The following is a 16,446-nucleotide window of genomic DNA, read 5'->3' as shown; positions in this document are numbered from 1 at the left end:
TTCCGCGTGGGTTCCGTGTTTTAGCTTTCCGAAAGCGGGCGACCGTTTCACTTCTGCGCCCGCGTGTGGAGGGATCGATTACTCCAAGGACTACCTGACCATTTATTGGAGGATAGATCTGGGCCACGTGGGTCCCATCTTCCGAGTAAGGTTTACGCTATCGGGTGGCATCAACAATGGCGTGGCCGCGTCGAACATCGAATCCCGAGCAACAGTGACAAATTCCACGGTCTGCTCATCCTACATTTGCCCCCCGCTTGAGCTAATCGTGATCCAATGGCACACCATCGTGGGGAAGACAGTTGAGCGTAGCAGATCAATGAACCTTAACGTGGTCTTCGGTCAGACCTCTCAAATCTAACACAATTCAAGGCCGAGGGGACAACATAGTCATATCACACCCAACGATTAGATTCCAAAAGAGAATTGAATGGTTGACTTTATTCATTCGTACACATGCATACACACATACATGTATTTGTTTTCGAATCAGTAGTTGATATGGAGCTAAAAAGTGACGGATTATAATATGTCAAATTGCTTCGGTCAGTATTATGCTATATAAAGGATATAAATTATATACTAGAGTGTTCGGCAAGCTAATCGGATGATGCTGTTTTTTTTTGTCCATGCTATATAAAGGATATAAATTATACACTTAGAGTGTTCGGTAAGCTAATCGGGATATGATGCCGTCTTTTTTTTATGGTGGACATACATTATGATAGACTTGAAATAGATGATATTCGACCATCAACTTCTTTGGCGGACTAATTATATATTATTCCTCATAATTATATCTCCTTAATATTTTAATCTCTAGAAAACGATGAAAACGATGATCAAAAAAATAATTTTAATACCTCAATTATGATTTTGATAGTGACGAATGATGACACCACTGAGGGTCACAGGTGATTATTATGGATGAGAAGAGAGAACAACGACGAAAGATGAGACAAAGGAAGAGGAGGAAGTGGACGATGCAGATGCTGACGCTCAACATCTGCATCGACGTCGCTAGGTAACTGCATCAATGCCAACACAAATGTAGAGCAACGAATGGACCACTCAACATTTGTATCGATGCTAATGCAGATGCATAGTGACACAGTTTTGCATCTACGTCAATCCTAACAATGTTACAGGGAAGAGCGACATCGCTCGACATCTGCATCGGTGCCAATGCAAATGTAAAACAATGCTACTCTATATCTAAGCGACGTCGATACAATTGTAAAGCATTGTCACTTTGCATCACCATTGGTGTCGACACAGTTATCGAACGACACCAACGCAAATGTAAAACATAGACATTTACGTTATTTTCTTCCTCCTCTCCCTTTATCTCACCTCTCACCATCGCTCTCTCTCATCCACAATAATTACCCATATGACCCCTAAAGATACTTCCATCTACCATCATAAAAAACATAACCGAAACGTTGAAATTATCTTTTTATCTATTATTTTTATACTTTCATCAATAAAATCAAGAATAAATAAAGCTAGAAATTTTACTTTCATAACTATAGAAATTCCACCGTAAATTTTTTAGGTCTAGATACCAAAATGCTAAAAAGGTTTGCCTATAAGAGATAATCTGTAGCCATCCGCTTGCCTTCCCCTCAAATCCCACCATCCATTAAAATTAAAGCCTCATACTCTCCGTTGTCCGAATCCAATAAAGGGAAGGGTTATGAATGCTATCATACATACCTCAATCGCAGCAGATGGCCTTATCATTGTGCTAATATAACATGCGTTTTCCCAAGAGTTAATAGCAGCAGTTGAAAGGACATTAAGCGCATTACAGATTCGACACACTAATTAAAGCAATTCAACCATTTTCCCGCTAAAAACTACACAGATCAAGCATTAACTTTTGGTGCCCATCCAGCAGTCACGTACTCATCCTTTGCAAGCTTCGTCTTCTCAAACGACTCCTGGTTGAAGAGCAGCTGCAGAGATGTCATTACCACAATCAATGGATGAGACAAGCTTATGATGTCTCATCAACAGTGTTAACAAGATAAATAAGTTCAATCTTATTGTCCAGAGATCAAACAGCAGTTGTAGGTGATTATAAACCCTTAAAGGAACCTGTTCTAATCATGTTATCGGTCGCCTAAGCTTTCTTGCTTTGCAACCAACCTAATGTATCATCAATTTTCCATGTCAGTGGATCGCATGAAGGCTGAGTGATCTGAGCGATGAACCATGAATCTTTTTTGTCATCCGGCAATCAGAAATGACCAAAAGAAAAATGTGTCTCAGCATGAATTGTACAGAGTTGGCACTACCATGTTCTGATATGTGCTGGATAGATGAATGGTACTATGGTATTTTCTATTCCAAGTTGTGGTGAGTAATGCTTCCGCTGATAGGGATAAACAAAATAGAGTTTCATGTGCATTTAAATAAAACAAAACAACTGGGCTGGTCATGGATTTGAAATTCAAATACCATGACAATGTTAACAAGGCCTAAATTTCAAACACAAAATGCTCTACAGAATTCTAAATAACTTGCAAGCACGTGGTTAAATAATCAAGTTACGCTGCAATCTTCCGAAATGAAACTATAAGGTTGCCCATGCATCTGCTACCAACTTGACATAATTATTGTACATAGCATGCTGATCTCCGTGAATACTAATTTATTATAGACGATGCTTCAGAAAACCATTTTCCAATCAAGGAGGTGAGAAAACCAAAGCAACTAATCGACTGGTAGACTCCCAAGCAACAAACACAAAGGCCTTGCAGTTCCGTGTAAATCCTTTGAAATGTTGATCTCACAAAAATTGCTAGACTACTCTAGAACACTAATATGCTGAAAGAAAGGCTTAGTCACACTGGAAATTCAATCTATAAAGATGCTGAATAAGAGAGACACAAAGGTTAAGATTCTATAATCCAGTGTAGAAGATAGAATAGATTAAAATGGGATGTAAATTGACAGATTAAATGAAAAATATTGGAGAAGTGAACCACACAAGATGAATCCTAACCCGAAATGGTTACCTTCTGCTTTAGCACAACAGTATATGCAGAAAATATCATACTTGAAACTGCAAAAAGAACACCTTAAATGTACCTTAACGTAAGCATGAACATAGGTAAGATTCTCTGGAACCTTCCATCCTTTAAAATGATCAAGCACAATTATGAGATGGAACAACTTAGGTGCCAAGCTCAAGTCCACAGCAGATATGTTCTCGCCATTGACATATGGGCCCTGCCAACAAAAGATATTAACCATGATTTGAACAATTAGAGACCAATATAATTGAATGAGAAATACATCTCCCAGGTAGAACCAACTTCAATTCAACAAACTGGATTGAAAATTTTCATTGTAGATGCACGTAGATATGTAGAAACCTAGAAAACATTGAAGGCTTCATTACACTCACATGCTGTTTCAGATGCTCATCCAATCCATGTAGCTCGTCAACCAGAGCTTGTTCCAACCCATCATTGGCATCCTTGCTTTTCAAGAACTTTATGAAAGAAGAAAATATTTTTGATCCCCTGAATGAAAATTGTTATGGTAAATAACTTTTTTAGCCGTGACCTCGGGGTCGACGCGGCTGGTTCAGGGGTCCGAATGGCGGGGATCTTGCGTGGCGTGCCTTGGGTCCTTCTGGTGGCCGACCCTCGGCGATCTGGATGTCCCGTCAGGGGGGGAGCTCTACCGCAGCGTCGGGGAAGAGACAACCTCGTCTCGCACCTGCACATTGGTCGGGTTGGAGGCTCGACCCGACCCCTCCGACGATCAAGTTAGCGACGTGGAGAGGGTGGTGGAAGAGGGTGTGCTCTTGTGTGTGTCCTCCTCTTCCTCCGTTTAGAACGCAAGGGTATTTATGGGGAAGCTTACCGTTTCCTGGTGTACCCACCTGTGTGAGGCAGGGTCGCACCTCTGATGGCGTCTGACACTGTCACTGACGTTGCGTGGAGAACCGGATCGTTGCAGGGTATGGGCGAGGGTCGGTAGTCGTCCCGCCCTGCCATGGTCAAGCGTGCGGGGTTGGAAGCCGTTGCCTGATAGCGAGTGTCGCCAACGCGAGTCGAGTCAGCGTTATTGCTCTCCTCATCGAGCAGAGTGGCGCCCACGTGGGGCTTTTGCCGTGACACGTCATGTCGCCATTATTTCCCATATCAAAAATTGTAAACAAAAATTAACTAGCATTGATACTAAAAGAACCTACATTATGAAACAACTAGCGAGACAAAATCACAAATCTGTTGTCGCACACACCATAATAAAAGATGTTTCAAACCACTAGCATAATTTTGTACATGAAAACAACATAATGAAATTAATACAAACACAACGTAAAAAGGCTTATGGGTTTGAGGGGACTCATCTTTCAAATGAAAGAAATGAAAACGCTTTCTAGTAAGTTCCCATCAAATTTATTTTTGTTGAACTCAGCCGTGTAGTATCCATATTAACCAATTATCCAACTACTCCTTCCATTGTCATCTGACTAGGGTTCCCTACAAAGTAGTATGGCAGGCAGTTGCAAATGAAGAATTCTGTGCTTGTCTTCCAGACTAAAATTTGCCCCTTTTCTCTCTTCCTTTTATTACTCTTTGTCCAGTCTATGGTCTCCATAAATCCTTCGCTAAAACGTCAAAAGTGCTTCCAATCCAAATCAGCTAAAATCTGCATAGAACCGAACAAACCGACCAGTAGATTTGAAACAAGGCCCATTCATTTGTATTTTAATAGTACTTGGTACTGTTTTGTCATCCGACAGCATTTCCCACAAATCGTATCCTAAAGGATATCAATGACAATATAGTGAAGATGCTACAACTATTGTTTGTTCTGCAAATTAAGTAGCAAGGTGTCAAAAGCAGGCAGAGTCCCCTTCCTTATGGCAGGAGGTTTCCAACATCTTCTCTATTTAAGTCTTGTTCATTATCCACAAAAGCAATGGAAAACCTAGGGTTTTGAATCAAAAACCATCGGAAGGCCCTCAAAGCACAAATGTGCCTTTCCACATCCATTTCCTGAAGGACCTATTACATCTTCAGTATAAGATGACAAATAAAAAATGCAGCTTCAGGCTTACACTGATGAGTACTCCTGCGGAGCGACAGGCGATGGGTTCGGAAATTTCTCCTCCAAAATTTGGGTGATCACATCCGAGTCGGGAGCCCATTTACCATCGTCCAGCTTATACACTGGGACCTTACCCTCGGGGCTGATTGCCAAGAACCTAAGACAAAATCAAGGATGAACAACCCCATTTACTTCAAGAACACAAGTTAGAGACCCAACTTTCAGGCAGAAGACCAAATAATTCACCAATCCGGCCTGTTGCTGACGTCGATAAACTTCGTATCGTAGGGAATCTTCTTCTCCTCCAGCGTCAGAAGAACTCTCTGACTAAAGGGACCTTTTCTACACATCAAATGCAACCCAACAAGAGATCAATGACGAGATATGGAGGACGAAAGCGCATCAAGAGAGGGATTGAGAAAGAGAGGAGGAGGGTTTACAGTCGCCGAGGGCGTCGGGAGCGCCGACGGCAGCCTTGACGCAGACCTCGGCGGCGACGGCGGCCATTGCCAGCGAGGACGTATCGATGCGAAGGCAGAAAGCCTTGGCGCAGGACGGCGTAGTGGGCAAGGGATGAAGCGAGAGAGGGGAGAGCGGACAGAGATAGCAACGACGAGCGTCTGCGTTTGGATATTTCGATGGAAAGCTAATAAAGAGTTCGGATGTGGTGTTCCTGCGGATCTCATTGGGCAAGTAAGATCGGCGCACGTGGTTCGCGTTGATAGGCTCTTTGCAGTACGTGATGCTCAACAGATACTTCACCTAACCGCCATGCATTGGACTCTGAGCTACCCGTTCTTGTAATCAGAACTATCGTGGTCCCACGAATGGATTTGTGTGGGTCCCATAGATTTCCTCCACTAATAAAGTAGGTAGGGAACTATGGTATATCGTGTATCTATACAAATGCATTACTTGATGATTAATGAGAGTAGCATATGAATGATCCAAATATTTAAATGGATATAGGGACAAATATGTTATTTCCACAGTGAAAATGAAAGGAAAACCTCTAAAATTTTTGCTACCAATCATCAGACATCTGTCTTGCTTAACAAGTAAAAGGAGAGAAGGGAAAACAATATGGAAAACATTTGCAAAGGTAATAAACATTTGCGAAGGGAATATATCTAACCAACTCTGCTAGGATGGTCAGCTGGATACACTTATCCAAAAGTCAACTCACCTAGATTGACATGTTCCTCTTCCTCAATTCCAGTCTCCGAGGAGACACTGTTAAAGAGTTGTGTTTGCAAGTCAACTCACCTAGATTGACAGTGGACAGCTTTGACAAGTTGAACCTTTTTGTACTGAACATTTTTGGTAGCCCTTCTGCTATGGTTGGAAGCAAGTTAGCTGAATGTGAAACTATAGCAATGAGCTTCTGGTGCTGACAACATTCTGGTAAACACATCCTACAGGAATATTTACCTCAAATCAGAAAACCTCTGCAGAGCAATTCAGTGCACAAGTCCAAACTAGCATTCACAAAAATGGTGATTAATGGATCTACTTATCCATCACTTATTCCTCAACGCCTGCAGATGCACTTTTCTTTGGGCAAGAAGAAGACAGATGGCCAGGAACACCACATACATAGCATGTTCGTCGTTTCTTTTTTGTACTTCCAGCAATCTTGCTATCCTTATCTTTCTTGAGGATAGGCTTTGAGCAAGACTTTGATTCAACTTCCTTCTTTGGAACTGCATATCTGATTCTAACAGGCCTCCCACAGACAACCTTCTGGTCAAGCTTCAATGCGACAGTCAAGGAGACATTATCAGCAAAGTCAACATGTGCATAGCCTTTAAAATCGCCTGTGGCCTTATCTGTACCAAATCGGATGGATGTGACTTTGCAATCAGAGAAGAGCTTTCTCAAGTCATCTTCTGTTATATCCCATGCAAGGTTCCCTATGTAAATTCTATTATAGCCTTCAACAATTTCGGGTGCAAACTCTGATTTATGAGAACGATTGGACTTGTAAGGTTGTATCTTTAAATAAAATCCACCCCTGAATTTTGTTGAAAGCATAGTTAGAAATTGCAAAAGAGAGAGAACAGAACAATGATGACTGCAGGAAAAGTTCTTACATATCAGCACCATCAAGAGCTAGAGCCCTTTTTGCGGCAGCTTCGGTCTGAAAAAGGGCAGCAGTTATCAATGAGAATCTTTTGTCAGTGAATGAGCATGTTAACATGTGTACATCTCGCAAATGTATCGGTGCAGACCTGGATTTTATATCAACCACAATTTAACTCAAATGGCTACCATGCAAACAATAGACGGAACAATGCATCCAAGTCAGTATAACATTGAGGCTAACCCAAAAATAACACTAGATGAATCCTTGGAGGCATTTCATCAGTAAGATTCATATAGGCAATGAAAGCATAAATCTGACAAAGCAAGAAGTAACCTTGTCACACCAGCAAGCTTTGTACAACTATTGAACAAAAAAGAAACATCGCCCAAATAGAACTTTTAGTTTTTGCATATACATATCTGAAAACTTTTGATTGATGCACATGCCTCCAAATAGTCACAAAATCTGCATGTATGCCCTCTACATGTTTATACAAATTTCAAATACCAGTAAAAAGTTCAGCTTTTACGCAAAATCTAAAACACTTGTAAAGCATCCCACTGACCATACATTCTCCCAGTGAAATACTATCAGACAATTTTCACCTTGCCATTAATTTGACTTCTAAAGATTCTAATTGAGGCAATTCAAAGTAATAAAAAAAACTAAGTAGAAACAGGGCCCCGAGTTGTCACGGACTTAGCTAGAATTGCCTAAGTCGCGAGGCACCCTTGCGGTAAAGTCACGAACTTAGCTGAAGTTGCCTAAGCCGTGAAACACCTTTGAGCCAACACCTCAGACTTAGCTAGGATTGCCTAAGTCATGAGGCTCCCTTGCGACATACGCGTCCGCAAAGGTTCAGCCTAGTTGCAACCTCGTACAAGTCCCGAAGGACCTGTAAAACAAAAGGTTAATTAGATTGAAAACGAGCGACGGACAAGTCTCGACATCTCATAGAGAGGGAAGCTTTACAAGCAATTCAGCAAGCACTTTGAGTGCAAGAGAGAAAAGAGATGAAGGAGAAAACAAGAACTCTAGAAGGTAGAACGAACAGTTACAAGTCCACAAACAACTGCTCACCGGTGCCGGGCGCGAAGGCAAGTTCCCGTCAAGTTAACGTGCGAACTTGTGAAGATTTTTCAACACCCGACAATATACCGAAGCCCCATCCAGCCCTGTGCCACCCGGGGGGTTCCAGGGTGTTGAGATGGTTGATGTTTTGGGCGTTGCAACGGGCTGCATTTTGCAGCCCGTGACACGCGAAAACGGAGCCATTTTAGGGCTTTTTGGCCCGACGCGATGAGCAGTCGCACTATAATGTTGCAACCTGTTCGAACATGTATTTTTACAAGAAAATACACACAAAACCAAGACAAAACAGACTGTCATGTCTCTATATAAGCATGCAAAAGCGACAAACGGTTCGTCGAACGAAGTTGTTGCGAATGCGCGATGACCGTTCGTGACATTCTCCCCCACTTAAGCTGTCGACGCCCTCGTCGACGCTTGTGGGTAGTTGTTGATGATTGCTTCTTCATGTCGTAGGGTGTCTTCGGGCTCCCAACTGGCTTTAGTTCGAGGAAGCTTTCGTCGCTTCACCAAGTACTCGGTCTGCTCAGCTCCATTGGGTAGCTTTATCTTGCGATCCGTGAGAATTGTTTTAACTCGCTTCTCGTATGAGGCTCTGCTGGGGGGTAGCCGAGTTGGAATATTTCGGGAAGCATCTTGCGAATCTGAGTGGTAGGCTTTTAAGTTGCTGGCGTGAAAAACATTGTGAATTTTGAGCCACGCCGGTAGCTGCAACCTATATGAAACATTGCCCACCCTACTGAAAATTAGGAAGGGCCCTTCATACTTGCACACCAATCCTTTGTGTACTTTGTTCCTAAAGAATTGGAGTGATGCTGGTTGGAGTTTCACCAACACCAAATCGGCAACTTTGAACTCCTACGGTCGCCTTCCCAAGTTGGCCTACTTCTTCATCTTTTTGGCAGTCTTTTCCAAATAAGCCTGCGCAATATCTGCATTTCGGTGTCATTCTTTTGCAAAGTGATATGCTGACGAACTACTCCCAATATACCCGATAACCAAGGTGTGAGGAGTCGACGGTTATTGTCCTGTAATGATCTCGAAGGGGCTCTTGTTGGACGCAAAGCTCCGCTGCAAGTTGTAGGAGAATTGGGCAATGTCCAACAGCTTCACCCATTCTCGTTGGTTGGCACTTACGTAGTGCCGAAGGTAGTGCTCAAGGAGAGAATTTATCCTTTCAGTTTGGTCATCCGTTTGAGGGTGGAGGCTTGTGGAGAAATATACCTTAGACCCCAACAATTTAAATAGCTCAGTCCAGAATCAGGAATTGAGCATCTCGATCACTGATGATATTGTGCGGGACTCCCCAATACTTCATCACATTCTTTATCATCAACTTGGCCACCTCCTCTGCTGAACAATGTAGGGTTGCAGCAATGAAAGTTGCATACTGTGAAAATTGATAGACCACCACAAGTATCGATCTGAGTCCCACTACTATCGACAAGCTTGATATGAAGTCCAAGGAAATGCTCTCTCACAACCTTTCTGGTATGGGCAACTGCTCCAAAAGTCCTAACGGCTTCCGCTGCTCCACCTTGTCTTCTTAGCAAGTGAGACACGTTCGAACATATTCCTCTACATCAGTCCCTATCTTCGGCAAGTATAAGACCCTCTCCACGAGAGCCAAGGTTCTGTGAATGTCCAACCCAAAGGGAATCATGGCACTCTCTTAAGAGTTCACGCCTCAAATTGTCCACTCGAGGAATATAAACCCTATTCCCTTTTGTGTAAATAAATCCCTCCTGGACCTAAAATCGTCGTGTCTTGCCTTCTTAATGAGTTGCATCAGGGTTACTACTTGGGGATCACCGTACAGTCCATCCCTGATCCTGGAAAGGAAGTTGGAGTGCAACTGACTTGCTTGGCCTCTGCCCTCCAACTGTATGGCATTCATTTGCTCCACTTTTTGGCTCAATGCATCGGTCACGACATTTGCTTTTCCGAGCTTGTACTCCATTGTCATATTAAACTCAGCCAGGAAGTCCTGCCATCATGTTTGCTTTGGGAAGAGTTTCTTTTGAGTTTAGAAATAGCTCAAAGCGATGTTGTCTTTCCTCAGCACAAATCGCGATCTAAGAATGTAGTACTGCCAAACTCGCAAACAGTGGACCACCGATGTCATCTCCTTCTCGTGCACCGAATACCGCTGCTCGATCTCGTTGAGCTTGCGGCTCTCGTAGGCCATCAGATAACCCTCCTGCATGAGTACTCCCCCAATAACGAAGTCTGAAGCATCTGTATGGACTCCCCGTAGTCCGACAATTTGAGCACCGGTTCTTCCAACACAGCAGCTTTTAGATCTTGGAATGCTGCTTCACGTTTGTCAGACCATCTCCAAGGCTGCTCCTTCAGCAACTCCGTTAGTGGAGTTGCGCGCTTCGAATACCCTGCTATTAAGCACCGATGGTAGTTGACAAAACCAAGGAAGGATCTTAGCTCTGACACCTTCTTTGGAGTTTGTCATTCCGCAACAGCTTGCACCTTTGATTTATCCATACGATTCGATGCCCCAAGAATAAGATCTCCATTTGAGCAAAGTAGCACTTCTCCCTTTTCACAAACAAAGTATTCTCCCTAAGAACCTTAAAAATTGTCCGAAAGTGCTCGACATGGTCCTCGAGCGTTTAACTATAGACGACGATATCGTCCAAGTAGACAACCACAAACTTAACCAAATACTCTTTGAATAGCTGGTTCATAAGACTGCAGAACGTGGCCGGAGCGTTGGTTAAGTCGAAAGGCATCACCAAGAACTTAAATGCTGCGTACCTGGTCACGCAGGTACTCTTCGCTTCGTCGCCTTCAGCAATGCGCACCTGCCAGAACCCCAACCGAAGGTTGAGTTTGGAGAAATACTTTAATTTGCCCAATTAGTCGAACAAGTTCGCGATGAGCGGGATGGGATACTTATTCTTCACCGTCACTTTGTTGAGGGCTCGATAATCGACGCATAGTCGGAGGCTCCCATCTTATTTCTTTTGGAAGAAAACTAGAGCTCCGAAAGGTGCTTTGGAACTCCGGATGAGACCACCGCTTAGTAGTTCACCTAACTGCTTTCTGAGCTCTGCCAACTCTAGAGGGGGCATGCGGTATGGTGGTCTCACTGGAGGCTTCACTCTTGGCTCCAGCTCGATATGATGATCAACGCTTCTGCGTGGCGGCAGAGTCTTCGGTAACTCGGCTGGCATAACATCTATGAACTCCTTCAGAACGTTAGCCACCACAACAGGTTCATGAATGGCCTCCTCGTCGAGTGGCTCTAGCTTCATAGCAGCCACGAATGTTAATTCGCCTTTTCATACCCCATTCTTCAGTTATAATGCTGATATCTGTTGGGGTTTCCTGGTTCCTCTCCGAGAGACGGGAACCACACAAGGGTCGTCACCTCCCATCATACATAGGGAGTTTAGGAACGGATTGGCACCAACTTCGCCGCGTGCATGAACTCCATTCCAAGAATCACTTGGAAGTCGTCCAGTGGCACTGACATCATGTTGGTGCTCCCGCTCCATGTTCTGATCTTAATGGGAACTCCTTTTGCCAACTCGAAGATTTGCTTGGCCTCCGAGTTCACCACCTTCATTTGACTTGGGTTCTTATCCAAGATCAGCCCAAGTCGCTTTGCTTCTCAGTCGGCAATAAAGTTGTGGGTAACACCCGTGTCCACCATCGCACGGGTCGTTTGGCCATTGAGCTTAATGTCTACGTACATCAGCTCGCTGCTTCCTGCTTTTTGTGGCCTTGTCTTCATGTTCTCCCCCACTTGACCCCGCATAGCGTTCAACAAACGCATTACTCCCATCCGGGGTCCTTGCGACTCCTCATCGTCGCTGTTGGATTCTGAACTACTCTAACTAAGAGCGACAATCTTACCCTTGTCCAATTTTGGAGGATGGATAGAAGCTGTTAAGGCATTAAGTACTTGTTTCTGTGTGCACTCTCTCACCATGTGCGGCCCTTCGCACAAGAAGCATCCGCCAGGTTTTGGGGTCTTGCCTTTTGAGCTTAGCCCTTTATGAGAACTCTTCTTCCTTTGTTCGCCCCCGGGCTCCTTCCCTCGAGAATATTTTGGGAGCCAATTTCCTGAAGATTGTTTCCTTTTTCCCGGGTCCTCAAAGGTAACAAAGTCGGTGAGCCTTTCTACGACAACAATTGCCCTGATCACATCGGTGACATTCCTTCGATGCAGTTCTTGTTGAGCCTAAGGCTTCAAACCATCAATGAAGCTGAACAACTTATCCTTCTCGGACATATCCTATATGTCCAACATTAGTGCAGAAAATTGCTTCACGTAATCTCGAATAAAAGTACTTTGGCAGAGTTGTCTTAGTTTCCTCCTTACGACGAACTATGTGTTCTCAGGTAGAAACTAAGTTCTCAACTCCCGCTTTAAGTCCTCCCATATGTCCATCCGACACCGACCTTGTTGGATCTCCTCCCAACGGGTTCGCCATCAAAGTTTTGCATCCTCATTCAAATACATGGTAACTATCAAAACTTTGGTTTCTTCATAATCAGGTCTTGTAGCTTGAAAGTATTTTTCCATGTTGAACAGGAAATTCTCAAGCTCTTTAGCATCTCTGGCACCTCCATAATAATGCGGCTCGGGTGCCCTCAAGTTTTGTGACGATTCAAAGCGGGTGTTGCTCTCTCCCGCATTTAGTGCCCTTGTGAGTGCTTTCACTCTAGAAGTGAGTCTTTAGTATCGTCCATCAGTCGATCAACTAGGGCCTCAACCTTATTGATTCGGGATTCAGCTTCTTCTTGCGAGCTCTCTACCCCAAGAAGCCTTTGTTGGCCTTGGTAGAGTTCCTCCAAGCTCGCTTCAAGAACATCCAAGCGGGTTTCCGCCGCTGTGAGTCTCTCCTTATGGCTCTTCTTCCCGGTTGGCGCTCCAGATTGCGCCTCCTCCGCTCGTAGAGAATAGCCAATTTCTCGCTCATCATGTTCGTTGTCACGATCCTCCAAAGCGACTCAAATGACATGAGATCGAGTTTGCACTTACAAACAACCTGCGATTGCTTGGGGTAAAGGTCCGGCTTGCCCCGCCTTTTGCTCGATTCGCCACAATGCTTGGCCATGACGAGATTACGAAGTTGCTTTGCTGCTCGCTCGAATTGCTTGCTTGCTCGCTCCGATACCACAATGTCACGGACTTAGCTGGAATTACCTAAGTCGTGAGGCACCTTTGCGGTAAAGTCACGAACTTAGCTGAAGTTTCCTAAGTCGTGAAACACCCTTGCGCCAACACCTCGGACTTAGCTGGGATTGCCTAAGTCATGAGGCGCCCTTGAGACATATACGTCTGCAAAGGCTCGGCCTAGTTGCAACCTCGTACAGGTCCCAAATGACCTGTAAAACAGAAAGTTGATTAGATTGAAAACGAGCGACGGACAAGTCCCGACGTCTCGCGAAGAGGGAAGCTTTACAAGCAATTCAGCAAACACCTTGAGTGCAAGAGAGAAAAGAGAAGAAGGAGAAAACAAGGACCTTAGAAGGTAGAACGAACAGTTGTAAGTACACAAACAACTACTCAATGGGTGTCGGGCGCGAAAGCAAGCTTCCCATCAACTTAACGTGCGAACTTATAAAGATTTTTCAACGCCCGACAATATATCGAAGCCCTATGCAGCCCTGTGCCACCCGGGGGGTTCCAGGGTGCTGAGATGGCTGATGTTTTGGGCACTGCAACAGGCTGCAGAAAGCAGCCCGTGACACGCAAAAATGGAGTCATTTTGGGGCTTTTTGGCCCGGCACGGTGAGCGGTCGCACTGTAACGCTGCAACCTGTTCAAACATGTATTTTTACAAGTAAAAACACACAAAACCAAGGCAAAACAGGCTGCCATGTCTCTGTACAAGTATGCAAAAGCGACGAACGATTCGTTGAACGAAGTTGTTGCGAGTGCGCGAAGATCGTTCGTGACAGAGTGGTTAAAATGATAATGGTAGCTTTAAAAAGATATACATGCTAAGGGCAAACTTTCCCTGGTATGTATGGCTTGAAAGATGTAAACAATGAAACACAACTAAAGATTACTTATTTACAAAAGCAATGGAATACTCAGCAGATTCCATGTTTTTTTTTTTCTCGTCCAACCTTGCTACAGTGATCTATGTGCAAGTTTCTGTTGACAATGTCACTTCAATGGGCATGATTTACCATGAAAACATTCCAATGGGCACATAACTTCTATGTACTTATTTTCCATGGCAAGGACAAAAAGAGGATCCAATAATCATCAAATACTCCAAAAGTAGAGGAGCTAGCATCTTGACAATATTCATTCGATGCATCTTTCTCATGCTAACATATGTTGGATAACAAAATATATAATTCAGCATGGTTGTCTAACAATTGAAGTCAACTTAAAGATGCAAGAAAGTTTTGCAAAGTTATAACCGAAGTACAAACACATCTGCTATCACTTTTGTACACCTGAAACTAGTGAATAACGACCTGCATGATAGAAGACACAAAGATATTTTCCATAAACCACCATATTATAAAGAACACACAACACAAATATAAGACACAAAGTCCAATAGTGCAACAAAATGCAGCCCGATACAAATTGCAGAACCAATACAAAAAGTCCGATGTAATTCAGCTTAGTTGTCTTAGCAGTTCAAATCAGATTGTAGAAGCAAGAACGTTTTGTTAAGTTATAAAACCAGTGCAGAGAATGCATTTACTAGCAATCATTGGACACCTAAAACTATTGAACAATGACCTACATATTTTTTCCACAAATATGACAAACATAGTCCAATATGTGCAACACAAAGAAGCCCGATACAAAGTGCAGAACCAGTACAAGTTGACCATGCATCTCATGGCTAACAAGAATCATCCTTCTGTTACATATCAGATAAATTGGCAGAAATCAGGATACAAATTTAATATCAATTCAGGAGAAAAGGCACATATATCAGAAACTAGTTGACTTAGACCATGCAAACTGAAATAAATCGACTTAGAACAAATATATCCAGTCATTTTAGCAAATCCAATATTGAAAAGTTAGGGTTTAAGCCGACCTTGAAAGTGAGGATGGCGATGCCCCTGAACTTTCCGCTCTCAGGAAATGTCATGCAGTCCATCTCGGTCACAGTACCACAGCCCTCAAAGAAGCTCCTGATATCATCCTCAGACGAGTAATAGGGTATGCCACCAACATAAACCTTCTTCGCATTATGTCCACTGCTTAATAGACAACCAAACTTAGTAGGAGCACCGAATCGAACAGCTTTCGGGCTATCACATCAAGAACAAATCTTTTCAAAGCAAAGATCGGATTTAGAATAAGGGTGTTCAATCGTACCTCTGCTCGAGGTTGCTCGCCTCCACTGTCCCTTTCTCGCCGCAGTCCACGTCTGCGGTCTCACGTTCCTCCCCGTGGCCTTTGTTATGCTCCTGGTCCTTCTTCCGCCTCTCCTTCTTCCTTTCCTTTCTCTTCTTTCTTGCGCTCCCCTCTTGGCCGTTCTCTACGGACTCCTCCGCGACACCACCGCCACCCCCATCTCTTTTCCTTTTCCTGCTCTTCTGCTGCTCATTCGAACCACCGGGTGGAGGGCCCGCATCGTTGTTTTCGTCGCCCTCCTCGGCTCTATGGGAGGGCTTCTTCCGCCGCTTGGGTCGCTTCTTGGACTTGGAGCTTAAGACACTCTTAATGGTCTGCAACTCCTGGCTGACGTCCTCGCTCGGGGCGGTGCTCTGTGTGGCGCTCGACTGGGACTCCGCGAGGAGGTCTCTCAGCTTCTGCTTGAGCTTCTTGTTCGAGAGGACCATCGGAGGAGAATAGCCACACGAGCGAGAGGGAAGGCGAAGGCGAAACAGATTGGGCGGCGGCGGCGCGGCAAACCACAGAAGCTTTGCTCGGTAAAGAAGGAATGGCCGAATAGGGCCGGAAAAAGAAGCCGAACCGTGATGAATGGGCTTTTATGGGTAGTTTGAGCCCGGCCCAAATTGATGGATTCATTTCTCCACATTGTGTTATTATTCTATAAACATTCACATTAATGAGGATCAAATTTTAATGAACAGTGTATGTTTCTTTTTTGGGCGATTTTCCTGAAAAATCTCTCTGACGAATTACTCTCATTTTTTATTTTTCTCGAATAATATCTTATTTCAAATAATACGATAATATCTTTCATGATGGAGTAGTCGAAGTGGACGATGGAGTAGTC

At 43.8% G+C, this 16,446-nt stretch overlaps 2 protein-coding genes across 3 annotated transcripts; both read right to left on the bottom strand.

Annotated features, from left to right (window-relative positions):
* Positions 1–1,716: 1,716 nt before the first annotated feature.
* LOC135626918 (probable glutathione S-transferase DHAR1, cytosolic) lies at positions 1,717–5,806 on the bottom strand. Of its 2 annotated transcripts, none has more exons than XM_065132751.1 (6): positions 5,517–5,806; positions 5,323–5,413; positions 5,087–5,233; positions 3,419–3,536; positions 3,100–3,240; positions 1,717–1,961 (listed from the first exon to the last, which is right to left on the bottom strand). In XM_065132751.1, the coding sequence occupies exons 1-6, from the start codon at positions 5,581–5,583 to the stop codon at positions 1,872–1,874; spliced, it is 654 nt and encodes a 217-aa protein (XP_064988823.1). In that variant the 5' UTR covers positions 5,584–5,806; the 3' UTR covers positions 1,717–1,871. The 2 variants fall into 2 exon arrangements, with proteins under 2 accessions (XP_064988823.1, XP_064988822.1); XM_065132750.1 differs by having other exon boundaries at positions 1,717–1,946; positions 5,517–5,712.
* Positions 5,807–6,068: 262 nt separating this feature from the next.
* LOC135626916 (phragmoplastin interacting protein 1-like) lies at positions 6,069–16,146 on the bottom strand. Its single transcript, XM_065132743.1, has 4 exons — positions 15,579–16,146; positions 15,295–15,457; positions 7,170–7,216; positions 6,069–7,090 (listed from the first exon to the last, which is right to left on the bottom strand). The coding sequence occupies exons 1-4, from the start codon at positions 16,043–16,045 to the stop codon at positions 6,601–6,603; spliced, it is 1,167 nt and encodes a 388-aa protein (XP_064988815.1). The 5' UTR covers positions 16,046–16,146; the 3' UTR covers positions 6,069–6,600.
* Positions 16,147–16,446: the final 300 nt, after the last annotated feature.

This window comes from Musa acuminata, chromosome BXJ2-11 (assembly GCF_036884655.1).
Source record: "Musa acuminata AAA Group cultivar baxijiao chromosome BXJ2-11, Cavendish_Baxijiao_AAA, whole genome shotgun sequence".
Lineage (NCBI taxonomy): Eukaryota > Viridiplantae > Streptophyta > Magnoliopsida > Zingiberales > Musaceae > Musa > Musa acuminata.
This window is presented reverse-complemented; position numbering and strand designations above follow the sequence as displayed.